Below are 13,515 nucleotides of genomic sequence, written 5' to 3' on the forward strand. Positions count from 1 at the left end.
TTAATATTTTAAGCTCACTCCAGGCGAACTTCACGCCGACTTGCGAGAGAGCGGAGGAAAGCTGCTGCAGTTATAAAGTTCGGGGGATGGAGAGAGAGTCGATCGGGTCCGCCCGACGCCGGTAAATTTTTTTTAAAATTTATGTTAAAATTTCAGTAAATATCACTCAGTGTCAAAATTATAACGAATTTAGCTTAAAATTAAATCAAATTGTGGGAGATCTCGCGATATTTTATCTCACTTTCACTCGATTTTCGGTAATCTCTTCTTCTACTGCGCTTTCCGGATAATTTGAGGTTTCGTCTGCCTCCGCTCCGTTCTCGGATTCTTTGGGAATGGGTTTGCAATTCAGAGTTGGGGAAGGATTTTCTATTGGGCCTTCGTCAACTATTGTAATTCGAGGGTCTTTATGGTGTTGACTGGCGGAGTCAGTAAACGCGATCATTTGTCTTGTCTGGGTTTTGGATTTTTTGTCCAAGTTCGATCTGGTTTTTATTAGAAAGACTTTACATTTTTGTTTTTTTGCTTTCTTTTTCAGGATTTTTTTTAGGGAAATTGATCTAGGTTGGAGCGGTTGAAGGTTTGGGATTTGATTGTGGAGCTTGTCATGTTCTTTTACTGTTGTTTCTCCGTTTTTCTTCTTTGGTATGGTGAGATGGTTAATTTCGTTCTTTTGTTTTGAGCTGAATGCATTCCGTTTTCTCTCTCTATAAATCTTCTTGATTTCACTTTTGCTGCTTGGGATGATTTATTCGAGAATTGGTGTGTCAAATGGCTTCTATAATTTATGGATGAGAAGATTACTTTTGGTCTGAATTTTGTGTTTTGAGGAACTATGTAATGTTTGGGGGAGCTGGAAATTTACCTTATGATGTGTGCTTTTTTAGCTTGTTGATTTTTCAAGCTTGGATGCTTATGCATTGAAGATTTGAAGTGCCAATATAATATATGTTTCATTAAAGGGCATTAATGGCGTTCATTGTTTTTCTCTCATCCAGCATCTAATTTTTTGCCTATTCGGACCTTTTTCATTATAAATACGTAGGATGGTAATGCTTTTAGCGTTTGTGCAAATTTTATTTTGTTTTATTTTGTTATTTGAATCCAAACGCATTTGTTTTTTTACTTCATTTGGGATGGCTTTCTTACTGGCTTTTTAGTATAAAAAATTTATTTATTGTACTAAAAAGCTCTTTAAGAAGCAGTAAGAAAGTTGTCCCAAATCAAACCTTAAGCTGCTATGAATTGTAGTAGATGATAATATTCTATTAAGATTTCATTTTTGTTGTAAGCTATCTTTTTTCTGTGTTTGCCTTATTTGCTATTAAAATTCAATCTATGTTATTAGGTTCCTCAACATGTGTGCTGTGAAAAATGATGGTGACACAGAAAGGCTGCCAAAAGAACAGCCCGATTCATCACCAAATGATGAAGGTAGCTGGAGTGGATCACCAACAGCTGGTGAAGGTGTAGTTTTGAAGAAGGGACCATGGACATCTACAGAAGATGCCATTTTGATAGATTTTGTGAAGAAACATGGGGAGGGGAACTGGAATTCTGTTCAAAGAAACACGGGGCTCCGTAGGTGCGGGAAGAGTTGTCGTTTACGTTGGGCGAATCACCTTAGGCCAGAATTGAAAAAAGGGGCACTTACTCCAGAGGAGGAGGAATGTATTATTCAAATGCATGCTAAAATTGGCAACAAATGGGCTCAGATGGCTGCACTTGTAAGCTTCCATTTCTTGTTTCAAGCAATAGTTTATTTTTCCTTATTACTTCTATTTACTTTTGAATATTATGTTTTTCTTGGATAATGACTCCTTTTGTTAACTGTTCTTTTTCATGCTGTGTTATATATTTACAATCTGTACATTACTACATTGTGTTCTTATTTTTTTTATCATTATAAATCATTTTGATAAGACTGTTCATCTTATACAAAAATTCCCAATAATGTTCATGTTCAAGCAAATAATTGGATTTTGTATTTGTGAAACTTATTGCTAGCAAATGCTTAGACAATATTATTTTATGTAAAATATAATTTTTCTTTGTCTATTTAATCGATTAAGTTACATTGTCGCAGTTTTTTTATTAGAAAAAAAAAATGGGCTCAAGAATTCTGTTTCAATTCAGCTAAATATATTACTATAATATGCTTGTTTATGGTTGATGGTTGTAGTTCAGGTGAGTTACTTGTCATGTGGTTGTTATTACTTTCCATTAAATTGATAAGCAAAGGATAAGATGAAGGCGACATGCAAGAACCTGAAATAACAATGCCGGGTTGAGGTGCTGAAACTTTACAAATTCTTTTCCCAAGGTAGCCAGCAAGTGCAAAAGTATTTCTAAGAAGATTTGCACGCAATACATACTTAATGCAATAAACTTGGCTGTATCTCATGCAATTAGTAGATATCAAAACGGTTGTGTCTGAGTTCTCAGCTGGTTGTATCAGTTAGCCCAGAAATTCACGTGTGCTTATCTGATTCTGTAGATCATAGCTTCATTGAGGCCTAGATGTGGATGCCTCGAAGTTGCTATCAATGTTTTTTCCTTGTGTTCAGGCCATGAATATTGTAATTTAACATTTGAGAAAAAGATCGGTGCTGGTCATAATTCAAAATGGTTCCTGTGGCAAAAACTTGTGAATGAAGGTGCATGTAGTTTTGGAATCATTCTCTCTTTTATTTTTCAGCAAACTAACCTTCAAAATGAAGTAATTCAACAGATTAAGACTTTTGTTTGGGACGGCTTTCTTACTTCTTTTTAAAATAGTTTTCTAGTATAAAAATTTTAATTTTCGTATTAGAAAGCTGCTTTAAGAAGCAGTAAGAAAGCCGTCCGAAACGAAGCCTAAGTGTATTACTTTGTTATTTTGGAACAACCTATTATTGATCTCTTGGGAGACTCTATACCACTAGTCGCCTTTGTTTTTTTCAATGATCCTCTATTTATCCTGTCTGCCCATCCGTCTTTTTTTTTTCCAAGTACAAGAATGCCTTTCAACTTCATACTCGTATTTCTAGGAATGAAACAAGTCATTTTAAAAAGCAGGGTGTCTCTGAGATGTTCATCGTTTCCTAATCCTCTATAATGTCGAATTTCATGAATTGGCTGATGTCTTTTAAAAAGAAAAGTAAATCAGATGATCTCAAATTATAGAAGATGATTTTTTTTTTCTCTATTTTTAATATTGTGCACTTCACGCTATGTGTTATGATTCCACCACTAGACCTTTATGTTTAGAATCTTTAGATGCATGATTCATTATTGGGAAATATGATAAGCACTTGGTAGGGTAACATTGCTCTTGTTGGGGTGACTATAACGATGTGAATTTTTTGTATTAGGCCTTTATTTTTCCTTGGATGGCTGATATAGATATTTTATTTGGGCATACTCTCAATGGGGGTTTTATGGAAACTTTAACATTTTTAGTTCTGCAATATTGTATGCTATAAAAACCTGCATATGGCTTCATAATTTTAATGATTCATACTATTGAATTATCATGTTTTAGTTAGTTTTCTTTTGGATTTGATATACTCTTATATATTTATACAAATGTGTCACTCAGTTACCTGGACGGACAGATAATGAGATAAAGAACTTTTGGAATACAAGAACAAAGAGATTGCAGCGAGCTGGCTTGCCACTTTACCCTGCCAGTAGTATTTGCTCAGGAGATTCAAATGAGAACCAGCTGATCCAGATTGACGGTGAGTTCTGCAATGGTGATATAGAGAACAGTGGAGTTTTACATGAAGCCATGAATGAGATGCAGGAATTTGGATTTGATCCTTGCAAAACTACTATTGGGCAAGTATCATACGCACCTTTATCAGACCTTCTAAGTCAGGGCCTTGAGTGGCCTTATACTCGCAGCTTGTTGAACCAAGGATTAAACGATATTAAGCGAAATATAGTATCTGAAACCTTCTTGCCTGGATACCACGGTAGCCTTGGCAGTGTTGTTTCTAACTTCAAAGAACTTACAAGCGGGCACTCTGAATCAATGTATCGGAACCTCGGATTAGGTTTTTCCTATGATGCTGACCCTGATATGAAGAACCTGTTATCGTGTTCCATACCTGGCAGCCATGGCTTATCACATGGCAACTTCTCTGCTTCCAGGCACTCTGCAGGAACTGTGAAGCTGGAGCTCCCTTCACTCCAATGTCCAGATACTAATTATAGTAATTGGATGACATGCCCGGATACACCTCCTTATAATATCCTCGTCCAATCTCCTGGAAATGTTTCATTAATGTCCGACTGTGCTTCACCAAGAAGCAATGGCCTGTTAGAAGCGTTGGTTCAGGAGTCGCAGAAGATAAACTGTGGAAAGAACCAGTCATCTGAGAAAAGCTCCTGCTCTTCTGCCATTACTCTCAGCGACATAATGGAAAGTACAACTGTGAACTTCTGCACTGCAGAATGGGAAGAAACTTGTGACCAGAGATCTCCCTTCTCCCAATCTGTCGATGAACACGCACAGATCACTAGCAATTCCTTGGAAGAACTTACTCCCAAAGCTACTTCAGGTGAGCATTATTTGTACATATCGTTCATTTCTCGCTCTTACATACAGGACGGGAAGCTTGTAAATATGGTTTCTGTAGGTTCAGATGGAAAAATGGTGGTTGAACAGGATTCCACCACCAGCACGCCGGACACACAGCCAGGTTTCCTGAGACCTGATGCTTTGCTTGGATCAAACTGGAATTTAAGAGATTCCCGTAGAACAAAAGAGAACTCGGATTCTTTTTGTGCACTTCAAGGTGATAACTTGAGCCCAGCTGAGGTCTCTCTGGACTCTTGTCCATGGAATAGCATGCCCTCGATTCACCAAGTACCTGAACATTAAGCTTTACTTGATTGCTGAAAAACCTTTAAAATGTTTTCCATTAGTTGTTTAAAGAGGAACTATTTAGTCTCTGTAGAGTTGTCCCAGAGCAGAGAAGGCATTTCTGTTTGTTTGCAGCTTGGCATATTTTAGGTTTAGAATTGTTGCCACTTGTAGATTTTTCTTGTTGCTTGCTATTCAATAACAATGCAGGATTGGATGGATTTGGATTTTTTTTTTTTTTTTGGGGGGGGGGAGACATTTAGGTTAATTAAGACAGATTCACACACACACATCATATACATAAGACTCGAACCCAAGATCTTTTAGTTGGTAGGTTAAGCTCCCAACTAACAGACCAAAGTGAGTTGTGTAGATTTGATTTTTTTCCTTAAAATTTTTTAGCATTTTCTTGGATTTGAAATATCTACTGTAATGATTGTTTGTTATGTGATTGTACTTTATTTTCTATGTGATTGTCCCAGCTTTTATTCTGATGGTTTCTCCTTTTTGAGAAAAAATTATTCTGTGTGGACGCCGAACGTCGTCTCGTCCATCATCCGGAGACCAATCAGAATGTTTCACGTCACCCCTTCACTTGGTACGCTTGGTACTGCGGCTCGCTATGATGCACCGACATTTCTCCTCAAAGAGGCGTGCAGTGTCCGACACCGTATCTGACACGACACTCGTCCGACACTTGTCGTACACGCCGACAACGTGTCCGATTAAAAAATATTAAATACAAATTGGACACGCGTGTCTGACGTGTGTATCTTAAATATTTTATGAATTTTTTAAATATAATTTCTTGTATTTGGCGGGATTTAAACTAAATTTCTTATTTCCTATTCACAACACCAAATCAACGTCCGCACTTAATACCCAATCATCGAATATTCTCATTTTCATTTCTTTTTTGCTGTGAATGTATTTTCATCTTCTCTCTCGGTGTCCGATAAACAGCATCGACGTCTGACTCTCCATATCCTAATACTAATTATTTTAAGCACAAATTTTAGTTAAATTACTTATTATTTTCAAATTATTTTTAAAATTATACTTATTTAATTTTTATACACTATTTTTTAAATATAAAAACTATAATACCATATCCAACCCGTGTCCCTATCCTATATTTTCAAGAACTGACGTTTCCCGTATCTGTGTCGTGTCGTATCCGTGTTGCCGTGTCTGTGTCTGTGCATCATAAGTGGCTCGGTACCTCGGCTTTGTACCGTTGATATGATTGCACCTAATTCAACTCCGAACGTATTGTTGTTTCCGATATCGCACAATATTTTCTCCTCCTATGACGACTTGTTATGGAAATATCCAGATTATTTGTTACCATTGAACTGGCATCTAGCTATTTGCTATCATTTAAGGATGATGGAAGAGACATCAATTATATTATTTCTCGTCTGTGTGTGTGTATATATTAAATTTCTTAAAAAGATAGAAATCCATTCATATTTTATTAGATAAGCTAAGCTAACAAAGTTATAAGGTGGGTATAAAATTAATTACAGATTAAAAAAAAACCATCAAAATTGTATTAGTTGAGATTGACATTTAAAAATTAAGTTGAAAAAAATAAGAGAATACTATTCGAGCTAAAATTATTTGGCTATTAGTTGTCGTTTCTATATTCTCATTACCTAAAAAGCTAATATTCTCATTATCTGGCGTGCCTTAAAGTAAAGCCTTCTATTTTGATAGTTGGAGTATTAATTTAGGAAAATTGTTTACCACTGTTTTTTTTTTTTTTATGAAATTCTGTGTTAAAAAGTTATTACAGAAAGTTGTACCAAACAACGAAGGTCAAGTATATCCATTATTTTGTCAGATAGACCCTTTTATTCTATAATACATAGTTTTTTTTTTTTTTTATCTCCAGTTTGTACAACTTTTTTTGGACATTTAGATCAATTAAATCAAACTAACACATACCATATATATATATAAACCTCTTGATTGATAGTCAAAACTCTCAAAGGTGAATTGTGTTCATTCATACAACATCACATGATTTAGGCAAATACAAGCATATTGAAATAAATACCGCTGACGTTGTAAAAGCTTTGCTCAATACTATTTGCAATGCAACTAACGGATCAAATTGTTGGCTCAACAAAAAAGACGCGTAGGCAAGAATCCCTCTTTGCAGACTTAGTATTTCATTATCATTAAAGCAGATTGTAATTAATCATATTTCTTTTTAGGGTAGTATTAGGGTTTAATTAGATCTGAGTCCTTCATATGAGCACAAGCCCTCATAGTTAATTACCTCTCTTACTGCGTAAAAGAGAACTCTCAATAATTTTAGGTGTTTTAGTCTCAGTTGTGGGTGAAATGGAGTTAAACATGATCAAGATCTCATAGTTTTGTCACCTCGGAGATATCGTAGGTTTCAGTTTAGCAACACTAACAATCGTTGATCGTAGTGTCCATGGAATTTTATTAGCAAATATGAGTTGCCTCCATTCAGGAATTCTGAGTAAATTGAAGGGATTACAAGTAGGTTGTAATTTTATCGTGGTTTGGGATTTTTATCTGTTATAATACTCAGTACTTGATTTAGTTTGGGATTTATGATTTCATTTAGAAGTTGCCCATTTGATTGAATTGGATCGGGGCTTACATCCTCTATGGGAAGTAGCCTGATTATTTTACAAGTAGGCCTTACGATTGAAAATAGTCTATAAGTTTTAGAAGTGGGTATTATGACTTTCATTGGAATTTGTTCATAGTTTAATTTGATTCATCACTACTTATAGAACTTTTCCAAACAACAGATCTTACAACTTCCCTTAGAAGATGCTTGATTATTTTTGTAAGTCTTACGACTTTTGTGCTTAAAAAGTAACCCGAATGTGGATCTTACAACCTAGCCCTATAAGCTAAGCAAACCCAAAGGTTTGGATTGGATAAGTTTTACGATTTCCCTTAAAAGTTGCCTTGGCTTTTGTTTGAGTTTTAGGGTTGTTAAACTTCATTTTTAAAAGTTTTCCTAATATGTGGATCTTACTGTTTCACTTAAAAGTCGTCATAGGGTTTGTAGGTTTTACTGGTTTCCTTCGAAAGTAGCATGTTTGTTGAGTTTATAATATATATATATATATTTTTTTTGGACATTTAAGGCAAACTCACACACACAACGCATACATAAAGACTCGAACTCAAGACCTCTTAGTTGAAAGCATAAGTTCTCAACTAACAGGCCAAGATGAGCTGTGTATAATAGATATATTAGATAACAGGTACTTTGATTTGCAGTTATTTATTAGTCTGACACTTACTAATGTTTCTATTATAGTGCCCTATTTTTTTCTTCTTTCATTAGTTTAGTTCAACACTCTACCCTTTCTTGCTTTAGCCGTTTGGCTTTAGTATTGAACAGTTTTGTTTCTTATTTGTATGTATTTTAAGCTTTGTACCTGCTGGAGCTTTCTTGGAGCAGCGAAGCGCATGAAGAAGAGTTTTAGTTTTGTTAGCGTTTTGAGCTTATGAGTTTTAGTGTTTCAATGTTGGTTTTAGTGTTCAGTATTTAGTTTGTGCTTAGACTTTAGTGGAAAATGCACTTCTTCTTTTTTTTTATTGAAAAAAAAATGTATATTTTCACCAAAGTGGCTCTGTCCGCATTTTAAAATCGTGGTCAATGTAAAAAAAAATTAATTAATCTATTTTAATGAATTAAAACTTATTTGATTGATTAATTAATCACTCAATTAATTAAAGTTATTTTAATAGATTAATTAATTTTTAAATTAAATTTCAAATTTAATTTGAAATTAATTGATTAATTATATTTAATTAATTAAAAGAAATTTCATTTATAATTATAATTCTATATTGAAGAAAGTTCTACAACAGCAATCTCACCACACAAAGCCATAATGCCCATGGCTTTTCTTTGGGAGCAATTCATCAAACACTTGAGGTGCAATACTTAAAGAATCACATAGAACAAACTATTATACAAAGAGATTTATACACTTATCAGATCACAATATAATCAATGACCCACAAAGGAACTTTCATGATCCATACAACAATCACTTCAACAAATATGCATACACAAAGTAAACTGAAAACAACTAAATTTGATTCTATTTTTTTTTTTTTTTTTGAGAGGGGACATTTAGGTCAATTAAGACAGATTCACACACAAATCACATGCACAAGATTCGAACCCAATACCTCTTAGTTGGTAGGCTAAGCTCCAAACTAACAGGCCAAAATGAGTTGTGTGGATTTGACTTTTTTACTTAAGATTTTTTAGCTCTTTCTTAAATTTGAAAGATCTACTGTAATAATTGTTTGTTATGTGATTCAACTTAATTTTCTATGTGATTGTACCAGCTTTTATTCTGATGGTTTCTCCTTTTTGAGAAAAATTATTATGTGCGGACGCCATCCGGAGACCATCCAGAATGTTCCACGTCACCCCTTCGCTTGGTATTGCTTGGTACCGCTCGATACCACGGCTTGGTACCGCTGATGTGGTTGCACTTGATTCATCTCCAAATGTAGAGTTGCGTCCGGTGTCACGCACAGAATAATTTCTACTCCTTTGAGGACTTTTTTCTGGAAATATCCAGGTTATTTGTTTTACCATTGAATTGGCATTGAGTTATTAAGCTAAGCTAACAAAGTTATAAGGTGGGTATAAAATTAATTACAGATTTAAAAAATTAAAAATAAAACCATCAGCATACTGAGATTTAAATTTTAAGTTGAAAAAAAAAAAACAAGAGAATACTATTTGAGCTAAAATTCTTCGGGTAGTAGTTGTCCATTAAGGCAAATTAACACACACTACATACACAAGACTCGAACTCAAGACCTCTTGTTTGATAGTCAACACTCTCAAATATGAATTATGTCCATTTGTACAATTTCACTTGATTTAGGGAAATATAAGCATACTGAAATAAATAACGTTGACGTTGTAAAAGCTCTGCTCAATACTATTTGCGACACAATTAACGGATGAAACTGTTGGTTCAAAAAAAAAAAAAAATGGCATGTATGTAAGAATCATGATTTGCAGACTTAGGATTTCATTATCATTAAAACAGATTCTAGTTAATCATATTTTCTTTGATTGTAGTTTCAGGGTTTAGTCAGATCTGGATCCTTACTTCATATGAGTGCAAGCTCTCATAATTAATTACATCTCTTAATGTGTAAAAGAGAACTTTAATTAAGGATGAACAATTTTAGGTGTCTTAGTCTTAGTTGCGGGGGGAATAGAGGTAAACTTAATCAATATCATATGATTTAGTCATCCCGAGTATACAATAGTTTTCAGTCTACTAATACTAACAATCGTTGATCGTAGTGTCGATGAAATCTTATTAGCAACCATTGGTTGCCTCTTGTCAAAAATCCTGAGTAAACTGAAGTGATTATGAGTGGGTTGTAATTTTATCATGGTTTGGGATTTACATCTGTTATAATACTCAATAGTTGATTTCCTTTGGGATTTATAATTTTAGTTAGAAGTTACCCATTTGATTGAATTGGTTCGAGGCTTACGGCTTCTGTAGGAAGTAGCCCGATTGTTTTAGAAGTGGATTTTACAACTTTCATTCAAAATAATCTGTAAGCTTTATAAGTGGGTCTTATGGGTTTCATTGAAAGTTGCCCGTAGTTTAATTTGGTTCATCACTTGTAGAAATTTTCCGAACAACAGATCTTACAACTTCTCTTAGAAGATGTCTAGCTATTTAGGTAAGTCTTACGGCTTTTGTTTGGGTTTTAGGTTTGTTGTACTTCATTTAAAAGTTTTACTAAAGTGTAAGTTTTACTGCTTCATTTAAAAGTCATCCTAGGATTTGTAGGACTTACTGCTTCCCTTTGGAAGTAGCTTGTTTGTTGACTTTAGGATAGATAGATTAGATAGTAGGTACTTTGGTTTGTAGCTTGTACTTAGGGTTGATTAGTGGAAAATACACTTCCCTTTTTTTCTATTCTTTTTATTTAAAAAAAATATAATTTTTCGCGAGAGTGGCTCTCTCCAAATTTTGAAATCATACTAAATGGTAAAAAAAAAATCAATTAATCTATTTTAATTAAGTAATTGCTTAATTAATGAAAATTATTTTTAAATATATTAATTAATTATTAAATTATATTTCAAATTTAATTTGAAATTAATTGATTAATTATATTTAATTAATTAAATAAAAATTCAACTTTGATTATAATGCTAAATTAATTGATTAAGTTAATTTCAAATTTTAACTAACCAATTAATTGGGTCTTATTTTATGTTTGAAATTTAAATTAGTTAATTAAGTAAATTAAACAACAAATTAATATTTAATTTTGAAATAATCACTCTCAAATTTCAATTAAATTACTCCTCGTAAATTGAAAAATGCAACAACAGGGTATCGGGCTGTGCTTGTTCAAAATCGAAGGCAACACAGAGGACTCACGACTCGTATAGAAGAAGCAGTGGTGCCGCAAGCCGGGTAGAAGGGCTCCATCGTGCGGGAGCAGCGAAGGCGATGCGGGAGGATCACGCGGCTGTTTTCGTGTGAAGGAGCGGGCGATGCACGCGGGATCGTGGCCGGAGTGCCGGACGAATGGTGGTGGCGCAAGTTAGGTTAGGCAGACGACGGGTTGAGTCGACGAGAGCCGGCGGAACGGAGGTTGTAGTTTGGAGAAGGGTTTTGGGTGTAGTCGATCGGACGGGTTTTGGGCAAGTTTAGTCATAATCGTCCGTTTAATGGGCGAACGAGTGATTAGCAATGCATAAAAAAATTCATAAATATTTCTGATTTTGTATATTCATAAATTTTGCAAAATTTTTGTGACAATCAAAATGTCATTATTGCCAATTTTTTATTTTGGTTATTAGTAAGTTGTACATAAATTAGTTATTTAGTTACATGTAATAATTTTAAAATTTGAAATAGCTTAAAATTTTTAATTAAAATTATGAAGTAATATAAAGTTAAGTACTTGGAATTTTTTAAAAATGAAGCTTAAACACTATAAAAGTGTATATCTAAAATTGAATATAGGTATTGATTTATTGAGAAATTATTCATTACAAAATATTTAATGATTTATTATAATTAGTATTTGATTTTAATTTACTTTATTTTTCAACATTTGTTTTTTTTTTCAAAATAATAGTATAATTTATGTTATTTAATTTTTTTTCGTAACATTATTTCCTTTTATTTAAAAAAGTACCAAAAATGTAAATATAAGAGATAGAAAAATTTTAAGAAGAAGCAGCATTCCAACAACAATAAGAACATTGAATAGAAAACCACATTTAGACAGACACAAACATACATATCCATAAAACATAATAACTTAGACAATATCAGACGCAAACCACTTACTAACACGCTTAGTAGAGTACTAAAAAAAGAAAGCCCTCAACGATTCTTGGTCACGATGCACATGTATGCTTGGAGTTAGGGATTGAGTTGGGTAGCAATTGAATTTATGATTAAACCAATGCTGGACGCATTGTTAGTCCAATGCATTGAGATTATTTTCTCTTTCTACCTAGCATAAAAATCATATTCTCATATATTTGAACGAGTAATGCATCAGCTGTAAGATATCATTTACAGTAAAGAATACAGTGAGCTATATCAATCGTTGGGTTGTCCATAATCACCTCAAACGACCCATCTTCACGGCGTCCAATTTCAGCATATCTACCTTTCAGAACATTAATCAACAGTACATGTCCCACCTGTTCCATAAACCTCTTTAGCAGAAATTTCCAACCCTCCTCACTCAAACCGACTCCATCCTTGTAATAGAGAATCTCCATGACTTCGACGTGTGTGACCCTAATATGCAGTCTTTTATTTCTAACTAGGAATGCATACAACACCAGCAAATTTCACTTGATCTAGCCATCTTCTCTAACCTATCATCAGTGGAATGTGCTAAACATTCTTTCAATTGACTGATTTTAGCTTTCACCATCATAATCATTAGTATATCTATGAAACATAAACAAAATTTCATTAGAAATTCATCACCATGCAGAGCCAAGTAAAAAGAACCATAATAATTTTACAAACAAGGATTAAGCATCCCCAAACTCAAATGATGCATAATAATCATATATACTATGCTTTATCAATGATTTATTCAAATATATCTAAAAAACACATACAGAACTAACCTAAAACCCCTTTATTCTGCAACTTTATATGATGCATTTCCTTTTTTTTTCCATATCCATACTTCTATTAAGAAATGAACAAAAAATTTAAAAAAAAAAGTATATAAAAAAACCCTAAAACGATGGCCATGCGGAGTTTCAACGAGATCAAGAGAGACGAACGCAGGAGATGCAGGTGGCCTAGAGCATCGGGCAGAAGATTCAATTCTTATCATTGTAAAATCACCCATTAAACGAGCGATTTTGGTATGTCTAATATATCACGGTTAATCGGGCCATTTAACTATGTATGACAAATGGCCCATTAAACAGACGATTATGCATAATTTTAATTTTAAAAAAAAAAAATCTTAAGAACTTGCTTAGTAAAAAAATTTACCCTATTCGGTCAATTTTCATTCTCCTTTTTTTTTTTGAACCGAAGCAATGCATCTAGTCGATCATCTTCTTAAAAAATATATATTTCAATTTTAATTCCGTCAACAGAATCGAC

General features: G+C 33.7%; 1 protein-coding gene across 4 annotated transcripts; it reads left to right on the forward strand.

Moving 5' to 3' along the window:
* On the forward strand, positions 1-5,073 carry LOC110114505 (transcription factor GAMYB). Of its 4 annotated transcripts, none has more exons than XM_028700896.1 (4): positions 1-121; positions 1,349-1,727; positions 3,581-4,547; positions 4,626-5,073. In XM_028700896.1, exons 1-4 carry the CDS (start codon positions 87-89, stop codon positions 4,868-4,870), a joined length of 1,626 nt encoding a protein of 541 aa, XP_028556729.1. In that variant the 5' UTR covers positions 1-86; the 3' UTR covers positions 4,871-5,073. The 4 variants fall into 4 exon arrangements, with proteins under 4 accessions (XP_028556729.1, XP_028556730.1, XP_028556731.1 ...); XM_028700897.1 differs by having other exon boundaries at positions 4,632-5,073; XM_028700898.1 differs by lacking the exon at positions 1-121 and adding an exon at positions 252-427.
* Positions 5,074-13,515: the final 8,442 nt, after the last annotated feature.

This window comes from Dendrobium catenatum, unplaced genomic scaffold (assembly GCF_001605985.2).
Source record: "Dendrobium catenatum unplaced genomic scaffold, ASM160598v2 fragScaff_scaffold_1608, whole genome shotgun sequence".
Taxonomy (NCBI): Eukaryota; Viridiplantae; Streptophyta; class Magnoliopsida; order Asparagales; family Orchidaceae; genus Dendrobium; species Dendrobium catenatum.

What these genes read in the sequence shown, in the direction of transcription:
- LOC110114505 (XM_028700896.1), top strand. Translation starts at nt 87, where the DNA reads ATGGAGAGAGAGTCGATCGGGTCCGCCCGACGCCG. An exon ending in ATCGGGTCCGCCCGACGCCG is followed by an intron (nt 122 to 1,348) that starts GTAAATTTTTTT and finishes CTATGTTATTAG; the next exon opens with GTTCCTCAACATGTGTGCTG. An exon ending in GGGCTCAGATGGCTGCACTT is followed by an intron (nt 1,728 to 3,580) that starts GTAAGCTTCCAT and finishes TGTGTCACTCAG; the next exon opens with TTACCTGGACGGACAGATAA.